Source organism: Rhynchophorus ferrugineus, unplaced genomic scaffold (genome assembly GCF_030347505.1).
Source record: "Rhynchophorus ferrugineus isolate W39M unplaced genomic scaffold, kcgeb_rfMv2 rfM6, whole genome shotgun sequence".
NCBI classification, from domain to species: Eukaryota; Metazoa; Arthropoda; class Insecta; order Coleoptera; family Curculionidae; genus Rhynchophorus; species Rhynchophorus ferrugineus.
Window position 1 is genome coordinate 812,661 of NW_027472585.1, and position 20,957 is coordinate 833,617.

Consider the following 20,957-nt stretch of genomic DNA (forward strand, 5'->3'; position numbering starts at 1 on the left):
TTTTATATTTATATTATGTGTCGTTTTTTTTTATACTGTACATTTATTATTTTCTTAGTGTTTCCGCTTAATTTTTTTTTGAAAAAATCTGTATGTATATTTATTATATTAAATTGTTTGTACTTTGTTGTCCGAGCCCCCTTGTACATTTAACGATTGTTTAGCCCCGACAATAGTTCGCACGGGGGTACCGTCTCCGCCATCCATGGGAGTCTGCTGCACGCCACCGGAACCTCGACAGCTGATTCGCTGCAGGAACCCACTTACGTCAATCTATAGCAAAACGTCGGTTAGTCAACAGCAGTGTTGGTGTTCGATGTTTAGAACTTAGACGTTTATTGATTAATTTTTCCTTTATTTTTGGTTTGACTTGACGTCTTGCTTTTTTTTTATTTTTTCTCTAACAGCAAAAAAGACAACCGATGACTGTTTTTAATATCTCCCCCAGTAGGTTATAGATTTTTGTTATTTGTAAGAATTCACAATCAAATGTTTTGAGAGTTTCAGATATTTTAACGAATTCATGGTATATTGGTTTTAATATGGTTCCTGTTATATCGAAATAAATCTGATTTCACAGTACGTAACCTAGCAAACTGTTACTGTAATATAATAAAGGATAAGGTAGCAAATTGAACCGATAATCGATACTTATTTTACCATTATTTCAATTCATAGATTACTTTTTTACCATTGCTGTGTTTGTTTTTATCATTTTTGAAGCTGTTAATTCGTTAAAAATATTTTATAGTTAACAAGCCCTTAAATTTAAAACTCCGAAATGCAAGTGTCAGAAACACTTTTGTTGGGTTAAACTAGCCTGCAGTTGATATAATTTTATAAACAAATTCCCAAATTCTATTATTACGTATATTTTCTTTCGAAAATGTATGACATCAACACGATATAATGTTGCCGCACCAACTTTGACTTTAGGTTTACAACGTCGGCCGGTTTATAACCTCTAATTATTAAGACTAATGCTTTGAAGATTTTTGTAGACAACAGAGTCGACCAGTACCAATGCAAATTAAATTTTATACACCGAATATGTCTCTTTTTAACTAGGAAACTTAACTATTAAAATTCTTCTGCCAATTGCTATTGAGTTTTGATTGGGTCTTCACTCAATAACTCTTGCAGTTTCGCATCTTCAAACTTTTTCGGTCTTCCCGAACGTGCAAATGCGCGTTTTCAGGCACGAAACTTAACATTTTCAAAGAGGTATAAATCTATGACGATGTTTCTTTTGTAAAATATAACATGTATAGCCTTGAAACTTGATGTCAGTGGCATAAAATAATATATGCATCAAATCATAACATAGCATACTTAAGCCTAGCGACATCTGTCAGAAAAACCGGTAATGACTTTCCGATACACCTGGTATATATTTATTAAGCCTATTGGTTGGTACCCATCACAAGACAATTTTTCATTATTTTTGAAAAATGTTGAATTTATATTTAGATAATTTGGTTTTTTCATTTTTATTTATTAATTACCATTCGGGGCACTCCATTAAAATAATATAAACGTTAGTTATATTGATATTATCAACTACGAAAATTTGGTTTCTGATTATTGTCAAGTATTGAGAGCTTATTCAGCTGAGAATATTTAAATAAGGATAAAAGCAGTGTTCATACAACTGTGCTGGAGTAATATTAAATAGAATATATCATGAGTTGATTGTGAATTTATAATAAATTGATTTCCGTTTAATTTCTTTAGTTTAGCATGGAGTTTTTACAATGGCACTCCACTACACCTTACCGGAGAGACAATATCGAGACAATGCATGTTTTCTTTTACATTTATTTAACCACTATGGGCATGGTTTGTGTTGTCCGCGACCGCAAATCAGCTACGACGTCGACCTAATCCCATCTTAATGTTCCAGACGCAAAAAGAAATGCATACGCTACATGGAGTCGGGAGATGGCAACGACGGTAACCAATCCGACGACAATCTAGGAAGCTGCGGCAGCATGGGCGACGCCCACACGCCACCCGACGACGACGCCGAAAGCCTCAACCAGTCCATGTCCAGTCCCGGCGGCCTGTCCGGCCTCAGCAGCCTTACCAGCCCTGGCGGCATGGTACTGCCCAGCCCTTCGACCAGCGCTGCCAGTCCCTCAGTCAGCGTGGCCAGCCCCTACATGCTCCAGAGCCCGCTGACGCCACACGACGGTTTCGACGTCAAACTGCCGCCGCCCCAGCTCCATCACCCCTCGACCCCCCGCAACCCCGTCGGTACGAATCCGCGCGACGCGAACAATCCCTTGAGTGTGAACCAATTGACGGGGCAGTGTGTGGTGCGTAACGATTCCGCCGACACGGCAGGCAACAAGGAGACGACCCGTTCCATCATCAGCGTCACGTAGCCCTCGGGCGTAGGGCTAGTGCTTCGTCACCGGCCGTCAACGATCCGACCGTTCGACGGCGTGTCCCCGCGAATGGAACAAGCGCGCGACGATCTCAACGGACCGTGGTGCCCTCGGACGTCACCGGACGTGTTTTTTTACTATGTAACAGAAATGTCATTTGCCAAAACCACCTCTACTATATATATTATGTATATTTATATAGCTATTCTTTTGTATTCTGTAGTTAGTTTTTGGTTTTCTTACGTCTCCTCTTGCTCCTCTCTCTCTCTCACTCTCTTGGATATTGTATCCGTCAATAACGATCTGTACTTAAAGGAGAGAGTCGCCACCTATCAAACAGAACGAATTTATTTGCACAAGCAACATAACAAAAGCATAGCCCTCCATCACCTCTCATTATAATTAATAATATTTTATATTTTTCATTAAAACACCAACAAAAAGGGCGTATGAATCCTTATAATTAGATACAAATTTAACAAATTGTCCTTTATGGTACATCTTCAATAAACAAACGCAAATCGGTACAAATATACCTATAATAACGAACAAAATTCAGAACACCAATAGCAACACCGAAAAAATTTAATTCTCAGACATGCAAATGTTAATTACAACTTAGTTTCACCGGCTACCTCACCAACCATTTCTTACACAAGAAAAGCTGTGGTTACAATATCCAAGGAGCGTTGTTCGGTTTTGTTTAATGTTCCTTGTGCCACAATGTTTTTTTCGATTACTAAATGCGTTCGTTTCTTCTTTAACAAACAAATTTATTTCAAATTCAGAATGGAACAATGAATATACTGCTGGTTTTCTGTACCACTCTATTAGTTAGTTGTAAATTGTTAAAAAAAAATCTGTAAGTAACATGTACATATTCAAATGTTATATAAGAATTTTATAATTTTTTGTAAAATGTATTTTTGACGTTTTGAAATTTTATTTGTTATTTTTATATAGAAGGCCATGGCAGCCTCGATATCTTTCTTTTGAACCAATAATAACTCTATTCTTTTTTGGGAACAAATTGCAATATACAGATTTCATGAATTTTTCCTTTATATTTTTTAAGGCGAAAAAACATCACCCTTTGTTACGTTTTTAGCAAGTCAGGGAAACAATGTCACGTTCATACAAAGACGGTATTACGTACCTAGAATACCGATTTTTTCCGATAAGAACTTATTGAGAATTGCCTTCTTTGTATGAACCTCGTTCTGCAAGCACTTGTTATTTTTTAGTTTACTAATTTCCTCGTGAAGCATTAACATTTTTTCCTATATGTAAAAGAAACATGTGATATTTTATACTATTTACTGATACAGTTTATGTTTTTGGCTTCCTCAGGAATTTGCATTTATTAGAGGATGAAAATAAATGAGAACGATTTCAGTCTAAACTTAACATAAAGGCACAAAGACCGAATCTTACGCTTAGACTGTTGTTACAACCTAACATAATTTTACAGTTATTATCTAGTTTAAAATGTCGTTTCTATTTACTTAATTGTATACTAAAAAACAAATAGATGTGTCCTATATATAGTTTAGTTTATTGAAAGGAAAATATATATATATGAATTTAGCAAAGATTTCAGTGCAATGAAAAAATTTTAAGTTTACATTATTCACATTATTTGTTTTTGAAGAGTGCAATATGATTTTGAGTTTCTTATGTGTAAGATATAACTGTAAAAATATGTTGATGCGATTTTGGTTCGACCCAATGAGTTACAAAAAACCTTTACTGTCCAGGCTGCAGTTGTTTAATTAACCTGTAACCTCGTCTCAACAAAAAGAGATTATTGTGCCATATTCCTTGAGGCGGGGGCTTTTGTTTTTAAATAGCTGCAGCTACTAATGACTGCTTAGTTTTAAAATTTCTACATTTAAGGTGTCCATTTTTTTTGTTTTTGTTAGACAAGTGCAATGTATGTCATTTTCCTTATGGGACAAGCTGCAATTGCCTATGAACAGATCAATCTTAAGACTTGGAGATTGAATGATTTATATACTTAGAAACTAATACATTGGCATAAGTTTCAGGTTTGCTGTCAATGACAAATTCTTCATTCGAGATTTTCAATTGATACTGGAACAAAACACCACAAACAAATCTAGATCATTCATACATAGATTGATGCAAAACGTTCGGTACATCGCTGATTTTTATCCCAAACGAAAATAATGCCAATACATATTTCGATGTACTATAGATTTCCTTCTTCTAAATAATTTTTCGGCAGCTTGATCTAAGTAATGAATGTACATTATGTTCAGGGGCATTTCAAATGCTTCTCGATTAATAAAACTCTTTGCATAGAGTAATTAAAATATACATATATAAATAAAGTTAGAATTTAATATTAGATGTTAATAATGTCTTTGTAAGTAGAATCTGTTCGTAACACCGTATAGGTTAGGTCATTCAATACAAAAATCCAAAAGAGAACGTGTTGCTTTTATTTCACACCCTCACCTAATTTATTACTTTTCCGTCCTTGTTGGATTTTTTTTTGTAATACTATGGTTGCCCAGTAGTAATTCTGGTAGAACTGAATATATTCAATGTGTTCACCAACTTGTTTTACAAATAACCTTTTATTAGTAAAATCAAATTTATGTAACCCAAGATGCAAATCGGGAAGAAACTTTTTAACTTGCAATCCAGTATGCCATGCTTGAAAAGTTGAAAGTCATATAGTAGCATACAAACAATATTATACATTAATTTTATTTTTTAGCTTGGCACTTTATGTTTCCTTACTTATACGAAATTCTTGAAAATTTTATTGTACTACTTGCCAAAAGAACGTCACAAAAGTAGTAATAACACACTGGTTACTACGCTGCTTGATATCACTGTTATTATCAAAAAACGGAAGACATGCTACTTCAATCTTGATTGAAAGTAATTAGCATCAAACTTTTACTATTATAAACGCATAGAGGGCGCCCTTAAAATAATTGAATACTCACCTAGTAATAAAAATTGTGTTATTTAAATAGATCCAGCAATTTGAACTGAATATTTCTTGTTGGTAGATTGGGTTCAATAAAAAAAAAAAGATTTTAACAAGTCGATTTTCCATTTATTTATTTTTTTAATACACGTAACAAATAGTCATTTTGAATAACTTACAATGATAGTCTATACAGTAAAATGTACAAAAATATAATCAGTTTAAAATAATTATCCAAAATAACTAATAGTAACATACAAAATACTTCTTTTCCTAGTTCTTACAGTACCTATTCCTAGATCTTAACATTAATTAAGTATTTAAAATAGATAACTATTTATAATATAAAAAAAATATTACAATATAATATGTATATGGCACTAGATAAAGATATAAATGCTTTCAATGAGAATTTTGGATCGAATGAAAACTTACTGATATATAGCTTCAAAGTTAATTTGAAGAGTGACTTAACTAACTAACAGATTAAAATTCTCAACTTTGAAATATATGTTCAATAAATTTTCGATGATATAAGTAAAAATGCGTATTACAACATTAGCGATCTTTTATCTAAAACGAACGTATATACATTTTATAACTTTTTCGAAAGGTTTATTTCAATCTGTTACTGTTCAATAGTAACTGTATTTGGCCGAGTTCGTTATATCGTAGGTACTGTAACTAAACTGTGCACAAACATATTCAGAATTCATTTGGTGTCTATACATTTAAATAAATAAAGGCTTAATAATAAGACACATTTAAAGCTAGGACATTAAACATGTAACTTTACATAAGCTGTACATTATAAGCTATCATCACATAATTGCAACGGCAAAACTGGCCAGTTATATACAATGTTGTTTAAATCTGGCCAGCTATCATATTGAATATCTACTATTCATGTCATTTCCTACAGTTTCATACATGTTTACCATTCGATACTGGTTTAATACATTCAAAGATTTGAATTAATCTCGCTGATTAATATTAGTCGTCCTTTAATACGTCTAAGGGGTTTTTCTTCCCAGTTCTGGGCGAAGGAAAAGCTGATGCTATAAAAATGGTGTATTAGTTTACGAGTTCTATTTTATGTTAATTGTTGTAATATTTATCAAGTTATCTATGAACTTTGGTTGAATAATACTAGGTTTCTGAATATCCCAACTATCCCAAATTAAATTGAGAATATTTTCACGCCATGATTTTCACTGGTGAACCTCAAACAACATAACAGGTCTATTGAAAAGCCCCCGGCCTGACACATAGATGGCGCTACGACAGTTAAATCCATATATTTTTTAGTTAGCCTAACCCTCAAAAGATGCGTGTATAAATTTAACAGCTGTCGGATCATTAGTTTGTGAATTATAGCATTTTGAGTGAAGCAACTTTTGTTATTGTGAAAAAAATGGATAAAAAGTAATTTCGCGTGTTGATAAAATATTGCTTTTTGAAGTGCAAAAAACATTTGGAGCAAAAACTTGATGCCGAGTTTCCGGACAGTGCCCCTGGAAAATCAACCATCAAAGATTGGTATACTAAGTTTAGACACGGTGAAATGAGCACCGAAGACGGTGAACGCAGTGAACGCCCAAAAGAGGTTGTTATCAACGAACACATTAAAAAATCCACAAAATGATTTTGAATGCCGGTAAATTGAAATTGAATGAAAAACAGACACTCTAAAGATATCAACTGAACGTGTACATCACTTCATTCACGAATATTTGCGTATGAGAAAGCTCTGTGCAAAGTGCGCGAGCCCACTTTTGACCAAAAACAACGACGTGTTGATGATTCGGAGCAGTGTTTGACGATGATCAAGCGTAACAAACCCCAGTTTTTTCGTCGATATGTGACAATAGATGAAACATGGCTCCATCATTTCACCAAGTCTAATCGATAGTCATCCGAGTGAACTGCACACCATGAACCCGCTCCAAAGCGTGGGAAAACGCAACAGTCGGCTGGCAAGGTTATGGTGTCTGTATTTTGGGATGCGCGTGGAAGAATTTTCATTGACTCTCTTGAAAAAGGAAGGACCATCAACAGAGACTATTACATAGTGTTATTGGACCGGTTGAAGGGCGAAATCGCCGAAAAACGGCCGCATTTGAAGAAAAAGAAAGTGCTGCTTCATCAACACAATACACCGTGTCAAAAATCCATGAATTGGGCTTCGAATTGCTTCCTCATCTACCGGATTCTCCAGATCTGGCCCCCAGCGACTATTTCCTTTCTCAGATCTCAAAAGAATGCTCGCTGGAAAGAAATTTTCGTCTAATGAAAAGGTGATCGCCGAAACTGAGGCCTATTTTGAAGCAAAGGGCAAATCGTACTACAGTGTATCACCTTTGAAGGGAATTATGTTGAATAAAAAAAAACTAATTTGGCCAAAAAAATGTGTTTTACTATGGTAGACCGGGGACTTCTTCATTCATTCATATCATATTGAAGAAATTAACAATATTAATGTAGTATTTCTAGATATGATACATATAGTTATTTAATCCATAATACTTCAGTAATTAATTTAAATCAATGCAAACAGAAAACACAAATTCGATAGACCATAATCCACTTAATGAAATAGAATTAGACAAAAGAGCAGCATTGTAGGAAAAATTAAGGTGTTCTTTGGCTAAATTTCAAAAAATAACCCTAATCACAAATAGGTAACATTTTTGTCCACTGAGATATTACTCACCCTGCTGTTCTTGAATGTTCAAGCAATCCAACCACTCTGTTCTGCTAATTTCTCTATCTTTGTTACTGTCGCAGTATTTTGGTAATTTCTTGCCGCATTTCCTTAAAGTTTTTATAGGAGAAACATATTCCTTAAATGCTTTCCACTCTGGTCGATCCAACACTTTATTTCGATCTTTATCGAAATAGTTAAAGCTCCAGTGAGCTGCTTGTTCATCCCTTGATTGCAATAAAGCTGAAATATACTTATAATTAAAATAGAATGTTACTTGACCTGTTCATTTATTACCTAATGTACCCGCAGGATTATTTATACTAACACTTTCTGTCATTTTGTTATGCAGAAATTGTAAAAGCTCTTTCAAAAATATAATTTTCTTGTCATCTGCACAACCTTTCATTGGATGTTGTGTAATTTTTAGCAGGTTGCAATTGGGTATGTTATCTTTAATTGATGTTCCCGGTATATTCTTTCCTGTATCTTCATTCACACACCAACAATACCCAGCTGATCTGTAGCATTGAACCTGTAAAATATATTGAGTGTGCTGTAAAACTGACATCAACACATTTATTTCCGTTACTTACTTTTTGGTATCTGCCATCAGGGGTGCATTCTGGTATATATATTGGATCATGATTGGGATCTTTAGCTTCTTCTAATGCCATTTTGCGATCAGATATGCAGTCTGTGACGTCTTCTTCCCGGTTTTCCATTGATTCGTCATCGTAGTTTTGATTGAGCGGCAAAGGAGCGCTGTTTTCACTTAAAACTGAAAACAACAAAATGTTTAGAACAAATTTAATCAGTACCTGTCATTATGTATGAGCATTTGTGGATATTAAAAATTTTACCAAACGTTACAGATTTGAAATATTTTTATTTAAAAAAAAAACGTTAAACTTGACGTAACTCTACATTGTTTCCAGATATTGGCCATAAAATACGGAATACTACTTATTCTGTGGATATTGACGCAAACGCTGATATACTGACATCTGTAAGAGTATCAAAATAGTTTGATATTAAGGTGCTCTGAAATACTAACCAAAAACAGACATTCAAAGCAGCAACAAATAAAAAATCATTTTTTCTTATATTCAAATTCTCATATATACCTATATGCAAAGGTATTTCAGGAATGGTGTGACGTAACTATTATATATAGTTCTATAGCAGTATATATGTTTTTTTTAAATTCGAATTGCTGGTATATTTGAGAAAGAATTTTTATTGATATTGCGATCGGTAAGCTATAACTTACCTCCATGGAGCGGCGGTTGGTGGCGATTAGCAAAATCTTCGATATCTTCGTCATCCTCTCCATCCGTCGAACTGCTCTGTTTGCCATCTGAATCCAGCGACAAAAACACACGGAAAGAAACTATTTAAGTTCAAAACAAAGTACGCGGGCTGTACGTCCTAGGTTAAACGAACTACCCACTACAAGAGAAGCTAAGCTAAACTAGCAACTAAGAAACCCAATCGGCTTTTAACAATGAGAATTTGCATATATTATATTTATGATAAAATGACGAAGGTGCCAGGAATTCTCATGTTAAAACAAGAAACTATTTAGAATGGAACTGTTACTAAAATATTTAAAAATTCCCAGTTTTACCACATACTACGATCTAAATGCGTGCATATTAATTATGATATTTAATTACTATATTTATCAAGGAACAAAAAAATATTACCTCACAATATATTTTTTATCTATATTTACAATTCTCTTAAACTATATTGAATGGTGTTTTTTTTTTCAATTGAGTTTTTTAATTCGCTTGTTATAAAAAACTAATAAATCATATCAATCGATTGAACGTTAATTGAAATGTCGTCAGCATAACAACGAACGGATATTACAACTTAAAGCGACTTCCTGGTTAAATATCTAAAATAAATAAGACCTTCTGCTGGTAATAAAATAAATTGGGTTTGTCGCTCGTGTAGGTTCTGAGGATATTTTGGTCCACGGCAATATCAGCCATCTTGTGTTGATTTATATTATTAGGAAGTTACATTAACACCTACTATGAGCGTAAACGTTTCTTCTAGGACCCTTCCATCTCTTGAATTAAGTCTCATCAGCGGATATATTTGCTAAGCAAATAGAATATAACCATTGCAAGTCTTGCATTGTTTTACCAATGTTTAATGTATGTTAGTTTTTAGTATCTCTTACTTTAAATAAGCAATGATGAAAGTTTTATTTATATATCAGTATTAGATGTGTCTAAGAATTTATGTTCTAGTTACTGAGCCTTTTAAAATATCCTTACAATGATCAATATTAAAATCATTTATGTCTAATTTTCAATCCCAAATTTAGTGTTGGTTTTAATTAAATTATATTATTGTTATTTTACTAAACCCCAATGTTTATTAGCAATAGAATATTTTAATTTTTAATTCAATAAGTTTAGTCGTTCGACAAAGATTCAGTGTTATTTTTTAAATATATCATGCTAGATTCGTTTATTTTTTAAATAATTTTATTTATCTAAAACCAAACTACATTTTAAGAATAACTGTGAAGTTTCTCTCATCTGGTGTTTGTAGATATTGAAAGCATCCACTGTTTTTAACAATTTAGTAAGACTTGAATAAACTAACATGATCCTGAATCAAAAAGGGGGCTAATAATAGGTCAATTAAAAAGTCCCCGGCCTACCATCGCAAAACACATTTTTCGGCAATTTTTTTTTAAACAATTTAATTTCCTTCAAGGGTGATACACTGATTATAGCGACCTCCCAACTTTTCGATGCCATCTTTGTAGTACGATTTGCACTTTCTTTTTCTTCAATTACGGCCGTTTTTCGGCGATTTCGTCCTTCAAACAGTCCAATAACGCTATGTAATAGTCGCTGTTGATGGTCCTTCCTTTTTCAAGGTCAAATCAAAGTCAATTAAAATTATTCCATGCGCATCCCAAAATAGAGACGCCATAACCGTGCCAGCCTACTGTTGCGCTTTCTCACGCTTTGGAGCGAATTCATCGTGTGCTGTTCACTCAGATGACTGTCGATTGAACTTCGGAGTGAAATGATGGATTCAATTTACAGTCATTCAAAATCATTTTGTGTTTTTTTTTATGTTTCCGTCGGTAACAATCTTTTGGGCCTTTTTTGGGCATCTACTGCGTTCACCGTCTTCGGTGCTCATTTCACCACGTCTGAACTTAGCAAACCAATTCTTGATGGTTGATTTTCCTGGGGCAGCGTCCGAAAACTCGGCATCAAGTCAAGTTTTTGCTTAAACTGTATTTTTTTCCTTCAAAAAGCAATTTTTTTATTAACACGCGAAATTCCTTTTTATTCATTTTTTTTCACAATAACAAAAGTTGCTTCACTCAAAATGCTATAATTCACAAACTAATGATCCGACAACTGTCAAATTTATACACGCATCTTTTGACGGTTAGGGCTAACTAAAAAACATATGGATTTAATTCTAGTAACGCCATCTATGTATCAGGCCGGGGACTTTCCAATTGACCTGTTAAGAGATGTAAATATAACATATCACCTCCTATCAACCAAAAAAGGTTTAGCATGACAAAACCTATAGAATTACTTGTTACATTAATATCATATTAGTTAGTATGGCATAATTAATTTTAAATAAAGGTAATTTTTGACAGTATTCCTTTATTGGTACCATCAAAAACCGATTAGAATGTGGTAAACACCCAGGTCTACTTTACTATTACAATAACTAATGTACTACTTATTAAACAATAATGTTTTAGCATATCTAAAGGAAATAAATAATACATTTTTATATATTAATCAATATGAAATTAATTACAAATATTGACTAGATAATAGCTGTAAATATTGTATATGTGACTTATTGTGGGTAGAGAAGAACACTATTTATCAGCTATATTATGGAAAACCCTAGTTGTTGAACTCAAAATATTATTAAAATACGAGTTGCTATATACACACCCAGAATTATTATAATTTGCTCGATTTGTGATTGGTGTGTTTAAATCACTGAGTAAGCCAATGGACTGGTTAGATTATAAAATATTATAAATAAAATTTAAGAGAGAATTTAAGAGATTTAATAAGATTTAAATAAATTCTTATAGATATTTTTAGGTTAATGTTTATTATTTGTCAAATTTAGTTACTTTAGATTTGATTTTTAACCGAATTTGAATATTTCTCTGTTCTTCGAAGAGCTTGGATGGACTGGAAAAAACTCTGACATAAATGTTAACTAATGTTGTTTATAATATAATATATTATATGATATAATATAGAAGCATTTGACAAATCTCTTTGTAAGTTCCACACTGTCCTCTCTTTTTGAAAAATTTTGTTTGAATGTGTTTTATGGATGATTAACATATAGTAACATGTTCCATTTCATTTTGGTCGGAAGCAAAATAATTTCTCTTCAAATTGTAACCAAACCAAACAAACTGAGTACAAAACAAACTAAAACAAGCATTTTACCCAATTTAAAAATGATGATATTTACCTGTTTTGCCGCTTTTGTCGAAGCAGTCGCTCCATTCCTCGAGAGTAATCTTCGCATCGTTATTAATATCGCAAGATTTGGGGAAGGCTTTGGCGCATTTTTTCGGTTTCATCGCCTTCTTCACTAATCGCTTGATATCCTTGTATTCAGCCTTATCTAGGACCCTATCGACGTTCAGGTCCAACGTCTGGAATTTCCACGCAATCACCATTTCGTCTTTGACGTCGACCTTTCTCTCTATTTCTCTTTGGTATTCCGAATGGAAGCTGGAGATTAAGTTCCTGTTGAACAGAGATTTCTCGTTGATCTTGCAAACGTTCCTTTTGGTACTTCCTATGGGTGATCTGGTTTTCTTTCTACGGCTTCTACACCTACAATATATATTTGGCTAGTTGTTAAATACCTAATTATTTGGTATTTATATATATTTCAGTGACTGATAAAAAATATTATAAGACTGAGAAAATAGTAATATTCTAATTTGATATTTTTTTATTTTCTTTTGAGGAGCTACTTCTACATAAATTATTTTTCGTAATTTCCTTTTAAATCAGTTTTTATGTAGATTAGATATGATTATTTTCAACTTAGCTGAGTTGGCTAACAATACAAAAACATATATTTAATGTCGTTCCTTGTCAGGATATCAAAACTACGATTATTTTTACCTTATAGGCTTGCTGCCTGGTTTATCGTTAATTTTTTTCGTGGTGTATGGTATTGGTATTCCTTCAGGCGTCACACACCAACAATATCCGGTTTCCGGGTGGCACTGGCCAGCTTCGTATGTTCCATTCTGTTTACACCTGGGAAATAGTAAAATAACGTTAAATTGAAAAAAAAAACTAGTCAGTTGGTTTTACTTTGGTTTAAATTTATACTGAGGTGTTTCCGATGAGATAAGGTCCCATTCAAGACATGGTCGCTGTTGTTTGCATAGGCCCCTTTTAATAACGGTAACGTTTTGATTTTGGCATCTGACACGCTCCAACTGACATCTACTGGGATAGCTGAGTCCGTCCGAACCGCATACTGCCTTTTCGTTATCGGCTTTTTGACAAGCTTTAGGATTACATTCGTTTAACTGAAAAAAGAATAGTATAAATGTCATTGGGAACCGATCTTCTATTATTACTTTTTAAGTTTCATTTGCAATTATCTTTTTATTTTATTCAAAAAACAAAACAGTTTCTGAGAACTCCAGAAAAAAATGTGTATTTGATTCTATACATTTTGCTCAACTCTAAGGCAATTTATGAATGCCATTATAAAAAAAAATATTTCTCCTTGGAGCTAAACCATTCATAGAGCCATTTTTTAACTTCTTCGATGATGTAATTAATAAACAAAATTAACTCATTATTTGAACTACTGATTTGTAGTATAATTTTTTCAATATAAACTGTTTCCAAAAAATTAAATCCGCTTAATTTTCTGCTAAAGTCCATAGAAAAGGTACAGTAATAAAATCTATAAATGCACTAGAGACTAGAAAATATGGTTTAATAGGTCCAAATCTGTCCATGTTAATTTTGAGTTGCGGCGAAATGACTAAAACCTAATTATATCACTTGACTGCTCGATTCCTCAATCAGAATCAGCCAAATACCCCGGCATCCATCTCAACGCTAGACATCTAGACATCATATTAGACAAAAAGCAGAGCAGATTAGACTCAAAGTCAAGCAACTGTACTTAATCGGAAAATACTCTCAATTTGACCTAAAATTAAAAAGAATCCAATTCAACTAGTAATCCAACGCAGCTAAAACAAAGTTCTAGGATTAATTACCAGTGCTTATAGCTATGTAACCAACGAAGAGCTGCACGATGACAATGCAATAAAATGAATATACGTAGTGATCTAAGATTTCGGCTTAAAACATGAAATAGGGTTGCTACATCACAGCAACGTTCTTAATTGTATGTATATTAATGCAAGTACAACAGAACAGTAGTAATAAATTAATTTGTATTTAAAATTGTACTAAATTACTTTATACTTCTGGTACACACATAATTTTTGTAATTTAATATTAATTTTATTAAAGTTTTTAATTAATTATTGATGTGTTAATATATTGAAAAGAAAATAAGATAAAAGGCTGTAGCTTAAAATAATGTGAACAATAAAATGTTCTCACCTTGACTTCCAAATAGGTAACTGTTGCTACAAATCTAAATTACATATGCCATATTAGTAAAAAAACTAGTACAAGTTAGTCATGCCTTTTCGGTTTTTATAATAGATTGCTAAGCCTTAGTTAGTTTGACTAGACAAATTAATTAGATAAAAAGTCATCGCATATAGTAATGCGACCTGTATGTTTGATAGGTTCACGGAAATGAAACTAGTATTTCCGGAAATTGTAATTAAAAAAAACTTAAAAAGGGTTCGTACAAATTTATCATTATTTACAATCATCCTAGTTTTATAGTTAGAAAATTACAAGAAAAATAAAGGTAACTTCTATAACATTTAACTTTAATTATAAATATTGAATGCGATATATTTTCTTTTTCCTCGGGATATCACGTAGAGAAAGCTGTATGTAAAACCCGTCCTGCTGCGTCTATTTGACAGGTAGATGGTGGCACAGGTGTTGTACACAAAAGGATCGAGCTGAACAATGAACACCTGTTCAAAATAGTTGCCAAAGGAATGTTATGGGCCCCCCATCGACACATACACCTGGGCAATGAGCCATGAAATAACCATCCACTTTTGTTTGTCTTCTCTAAGCTGTTCATCGCGTCCAAGCCCAACTTACGAAGGTCGGTTCCATGGCAATTGATTTTAATCGAGTAATTGAGCGGTTTTCGACCATTCCAGAGGGTACGGCGTGGTGTGCCGTAATGTCCCGTAATTGGGCGTAAATTGACGTTACGCAACAGCTGCCGGTGGCTGCCGATTGTAGATTATCAACCTCACTTTTTAAGAACAACGATGTCTTTTTAACGAGTTTTATTTTATGGTATGTTACAATAGCGGACGATGAATGGGGGGCCAATAACCCAGGAAGTCACATGGACACACTTGAGGGTTCTTAACAGTTATTTTTATCGAGACTTAAGTGACACCAACGTGGTGCCTAGTTCTCATCAATTATGTAGTTTATCAATTTTATAATCTGCATGTATGGGACTCGGTATTTTATGTCAAGTAAATGATACAGCAGCTTGACTTCTAACGATAGCCTCTTGTGTTCATATAATAATATTTTCTCGTAAAGTTAAAAACTATTTTGTTTTAATGAAAAAAAGTTAAACTAAAGGTAATAAGTTGTTTCATATGAACATATGAATTTCATATATTTCTTATTTGTATGAACAGTAGCCTTCCAGAACGAACAGTATGAACAATAATGATTGAATCCAATTCCAATTTTCTTTCATAATTTCTTTATCAAGAGATTTGGTTGGCGCAGTGATAAAGACAACCGGACGATCTTCCTACTGTTGCTATAGTCGCGGGTTCAAATCCTGTTGGGGCATGGTTGTACATTTTTGTTTGTGATTGTCCTAGTCAATAGTGCAAAATCCGACAAGGAAAATGATCCCAGTCACGCCAGTAACCAGATTGGATAAGACCGGATGTCATCTGGGATGATTTCTAAGTTGGTCACTGGCTAATATAATGGCTATGGTTAATGCCGAGGACCTTAGTTCGAAGCTCATAATAAACTGTAGGTCCAGTCCAAATAAACCCTCGTTGGTAAAAAGGAGACTTTAAAATATAAAAAAGAGAGAAAGCAATAGTTATTCGTTTTTATCCATGGAGCATTTTTACCGTCACTTAATAAGAATGGTTTGGAAGACTATGGTTATAAAAAATGAATGCAAATAAGTTTAGGCAATTTTTTTAAAATGATTAAGCTTTTATTCATACAAATTGGTGCACTGTATTTTATTTAGAATATTATCCGCGGTTTATTTTCCTTATTCGGTTAAATTTTGGTAAAATCTTCGGCGGAGGCTCTACTAAAATTATAAAATTTCTGTAGTTTGGATTGCCTGAAATTTAACAAAGGTTGCAGTATGTTTATGTTTATATATACACTACAAGGAAAAATATTTTTTGGCATTTTAGGTATAGGCTGCTATACATGCCAGCCAGATAGCATGTTAGATTTGAGCTGACCATTGGAAACTGCAGTCGAATTGAAGACCGAGGTAATAATACTTTCTGGGGCCAGGGGATAGGACCTTAACGATTGAGCGATGGAACAGAATAGTCTGAGGCTTAATCGGGTTAATCTGCAGTTGCCAGTCTACTTGGAGGAGACAAATTGAACAGGGCGGGGCTAATGAAGAACCTTAAGTCACCCTAGAAGACCTAGAGTCACCTATATTTGCTCGAAAAGACCTATCTTCCAAGTATAAATGAATTAGGTATATTAAGCCACTGGTAAACCTAGTTTGTTAGGTTTGAAGATTAGGTCGTTGTGCCATACTTGATCGGAAGCTTTCGATACATCTAGAAAGATGGCTCCAGTCTTGCGACCTTTACAAAGAACCTGACGAATGGTGGATGCAACACGGGCAGCTTAAGAGCAGCAGGCAGTTTTGAGTTGGCACGGAAACCGCATTGTTCGTTGGGAATGTTGTGGTTTGCGTTAGTGAAACTATTGAGAGCGTACAATCATTTTTTCGGCATGTTTGGAAAGTTAGTATCCCACATCTCCTTTGAAACCATACTGTATCTGCCAATCACTACCTCTTCTAACCAATGTCCAATTATAAAGGTTTTTCCATGTTCCAAATAAGCCAGAGGCCAGGTAGCGATAACAAAAAAAGATCAAACACTGACCGACCATCAGTCGGAGACCCAAAATACCGTCATAAACCTATAAAAATGCCGATATTATAAAAGCGGTATTTTGGGAAATAACTATTAGGATTTTATAAACATAATGAACAATTTTACTCATTTGTCTTGTTGACACGCTTAACAGTAATAAATGAATTTGTAAATTAAGATTGTACTAAGAATCACTACATAGTATAAAACAAAGTCGCCTTTTCTGTCCCTATATCCCTATGTGCGCTTAAATCTTTAAAACTACGCAACGGATTTTGATGCGGTTTTTTTCAATAGATAGAGTGATTCAAGAGGAAGGTTTATATGTATAATACATGCATAATATACTAAGGCAACATTGATAATTTTAGAGGTTTCTAACGTGATGTCGTAAATTAACCTATTTTTTTAGGCTTATTTAGCAATTAGCAAAAACGCTGCCTAACCATACGAGTTAGATCAAATTAATGTACTACAGTATTGTACACCATAAAAAGGTCTACAAAAAAGTCCGCGATGGTATATGTTTATCTTTTAGGGATAACCCACATTAACCATTTTTACTGTTTACTTTTTACGTGAGAAAATGGCTTATTTACGAAGCTATTTTAAGCAATACGGCATTAATCCTTATCGAATTAAGTACCTTAAATATAGTGTGCAATTAATATAGATCAATATGGTTCCTTACAGCATGTAAATTAAACAAATATATTCGGAGATATTACAAATTTAAAATTTGCGTTTAAAAATGTGCAATGTAATAAAAATTGTATGAATTTAGATATTCCAAAGATAGCAGGAAATCTTCATAGTAAGTATAGGGGAAGAGGAATTGTTTTACTCCAAATTTAATGCGTGCAGGCCAAGGGCAGTAATGAATGAACCAAAAATACTGGATCGATTTTAATCATGTTTTCATTGAGTGACATAGGCATATATATTTTATGCCCGTGCAAAGTCGGAGCGGGCCGCTATGTTTTTATATACAACGTTCATATTTTTTCTGTAGTGTATTTAATTTAGTATCAGCATTGCACCCGTGCGAAGCCGGGGCGGGTCGCTAGTATCTAATATAATATGTAATTAATTAAAAATATCTTCTACATAAGCGAATAAAGTTTTTCTGGGTCTTATCGCGAATTATGTTATCTACTCTCGCAAGGGAGACAAGTAAAAGAAATCTTCCGTAAACCGAGCGGGGATTATCACGAACACGGGCCCGTTAATGACGATTTATTTATCAAGACATCCGATTCGCTCTCGTAGGTGTACGGGAACGACCGGCTCCGTTGCGCGCGTACCTCTTGCATAAATCATAGCCGCCTTTGTTTCTGCGAGAGCTCAAAGCGCCCCGCCGACGGAAAGGGGCTCTTTGTTGATGGAAGCGTGGGATAGCGCGGCCAGGAATGATACTCGTTTCGGATTTCGCCGTAGGGCCGGTGGTATCCGGTGGTCGCCGACGACGCATCGACCAGAATGCGACCAACCAACCAACCGGGGAGGAGAGATGCTGAAACTCGACAATAGCAAGAACGATTAAGAAAAACAAGGAACATAAGCCTATGGAAGAATTTCGATGTGAAACGAGTTTTGTATACTGGATTTTTTATTTTCTTTTCGAATTTTTTGAATACAAGTATAATCTTGGTACTTTTTCGCCTCCCTTTTTGAGGAAAACGCAGAGGCATCTGGAGGCGTGAAATTTGGCACGGTTAAAGCTTATATTGATTAGGAACTTAGGCCTAAAATTTTAATGTAATATGCGCTACAAATAAATAAATTCCAATAAAATGAAATAGGCCCAAATCAAACAACCAAGAATAGTCGTCAAAAAATATATAAACACATATTTTAGGCATTGGCTCTTATACGGTTGATTATTCTTCGTTTTGTTTTTAAATTTTAAAGTCTCCTTTTTACCACCGAGGATTTATCTGGACTGGACCTATTGTTTAAAGTGGACTCCGAACCACGGTCCTCGTCATTAAGCCTACCGACTGGCGAGTGACCAACTTAGAAATCATCCCAGAACACATCCGGTCTTACCCAGCCTGGTTACTGGCGTGACTGGAATCATTTTTCTTGGCCGATTTTTCACTCTTCTAGGACAATCACAAACCGAAATTTTCGACCCTGGCCCAGCAGGACCCGCGACTATCGCAATAGTAAGTGGACCGTCCTGTTGCCTTTACCACTGCGCCAACCAAGCTGGCTTTCCTCGTTTTTGTTATGCGTAAATCAACAACGGACGCGTAGTTTTTAAAATCAAAACCTGGCAGCGCTGTGTCGCAAAATGACGAGAGGCAAATAAGATAATAATTAAAATAGACATCTCGTAAGAGTTAAATGAGAATAAAATATATCTTATTAACTACGAACTTATGTTAAATTTGATATTAACTCGCAGAAGTAGCATGATGGGTGTGATTCAATATATATGCACAAAAGTAAGAACAAACAAAAAGAAACCTTTTGGTATATATATATTTCGATATTTTTATCAGAATCCGTGTCCAAACGCTTTTTCCAAGCATGATATGAATGAAGACAATAAAGGACACAAAGGCTGAGAAGTAATAGATAAGTCCATTGAATAAAACAGTCAATGCACGTTATATAACTATGACGCCGAATATATTTGTATCGTAACGTGTAAAATTCTTCTTCAACCATGTTGCCAAATGTCTGAAAATTCTTTAAAATATTAATGGTAATAATTGGAGGTATATATATCGGCAAATACTGTAAACCCAAAGTCGGTGAACCCAATCTGAATCGACAAATGAAATGACTTCCAGATAGATTACTTTCGTATATTTTTAAAAATTCAAAGAATAATTTATTAAGCTAAAAACGTATACAAAATCGTCATTCTATAAAATAGAAAAGTTGTAAATCAATATAAAAATCAGTTTTTTATTAATTCTTGTTAGTTTAATAAAATATGTATTCATCTGACCAATAATGTATAATTGTAGTAAAATAATTTCTCTATTTTCCATAAGACTGAACATAGAAAGGATTACGAAATCATTAAATCGACAAAATATCTCTCTTAAATATTAAGGAGACTCGACACATCCTGGCGTGAAATACCATTTATTCGAGCGACGGTATTATGAAACGGAGACCCCGCGTATCTTAAACCGGTGCCTTTTCGTTTTTGACTTGGGAAAAGACTGGTTTGGTTGACCCAAAAGACAAATGCTACGAAGAGCCGCGATATTTTAATAATAAAACGAACTCTTCCTCTTCTATTGTTCAGTTGATATTAAAAAATAATGACAAACTAGGTTGTTGATTACGTTCGAAGAATAATATGTCATTTTTCATACGAAGTAGCTAAAAATTCGGAATTAAATTAATTTTAATTTGAACTTTTTACTTATATAAATAAAAAATCATGCTTAGTAAAGATCATCACATATGTTCACAAGTGTTTGTCTACTCCATTACTCCGAACAGACAGAAATGAATTTGAAACCAACAGAAATGAAACAAGACTTGTTTACGTTAATTTTACCAGCGGAAAATTTGTTTCCTTATCACTAGCGATCAACAAATAAAGAATTTTCTTATTAGATA

At 33.9% G+C, this 20,957-nt stretch overlaps 2 protein-coding genes across 8 annotated transcripts in view; one reads left to right on the forward strand and one right to left on the reverse strand.

The window, feature by feature from the left end:
• Positions 1 to 4,844, forward strand: part of pan (transcription factor pangolin) — a 340,467-nt gene extending 335,623 nt beyond the window's left edge. For 4 of the 5 annotated variants that reach the window (XM_076408657.1, XM_076408658.1, XM_076408659.1 and 1 more), the window contains one exon: positions 1,904 to 4,844. In XM_076408657.1, coding sequence (XP_076264772.1) covers positions 1,904 to 2,387 — 484 coding nt within the window. In that variant the 3' untranslated portion in view covers positions 2,388 to 4,844. Of the gene's footprint in view, positions 1 to 164; positions 290 to 1,903 lie in introns of all 5 variants that reach the window. The other variant, XM_076408661.1, reaches the window with a different exon arrangement.
• A 618-nt stretch (positions 4,845 to 5,462) lies between these two features.
• Positions 5,463 to 20,957, reverse strand: part of magu (SPARC related modular calcium binding-like protein magu) — a 69,745-nt gene continuing 54,250 nt past the window's right edge. Inside the window, exons 2-9 of one of the 3 annotated variants that reach the window (XM_076408666.1) lie at positions 13,432 to 13,652; positions 13,237 to 13,374; positions 12,569 to 12,939; positions 9,333 to 9,419; positions 8,656 to 8,840; positions 8,357 to 8,594; positions 8,069 to 8,302; positions 5,463 to 6,413 (exon numbers count right to left, since the gene is read on the reverse strand). In XM_076408666.1, the coding sequence (XP_076264781.1) occupies positions 6,349 to 6,413; positions 8,069 to 8,302; positions 8,357 to 8,594; positions 8,656 to 8,840; positions 9,333 to 9,419; positions 12,569 to 12,939; positions 13,237 to 13,374; positions 13,432 to 13,652 (1,539 nt within the window). In that variant the 3' untranslated portion in view covers positions 5,463 to 6,348. Of the gene's footprint in view, positions 6,414 to 8,068; positions 8,303 to 8,356; positions 8,595 to 8,655; positions 8,841 to 9,332; positions 9,453 to 12,568; positions 12,940 to 13,236; positions 13,375 to 13,431; positions 13,653 to 20,957 lie in introns of all 3 variants that reach the window. The other 2 variants (XM_076408665.1, XM_076408667.1) reach the window with 2 other exon arrangements.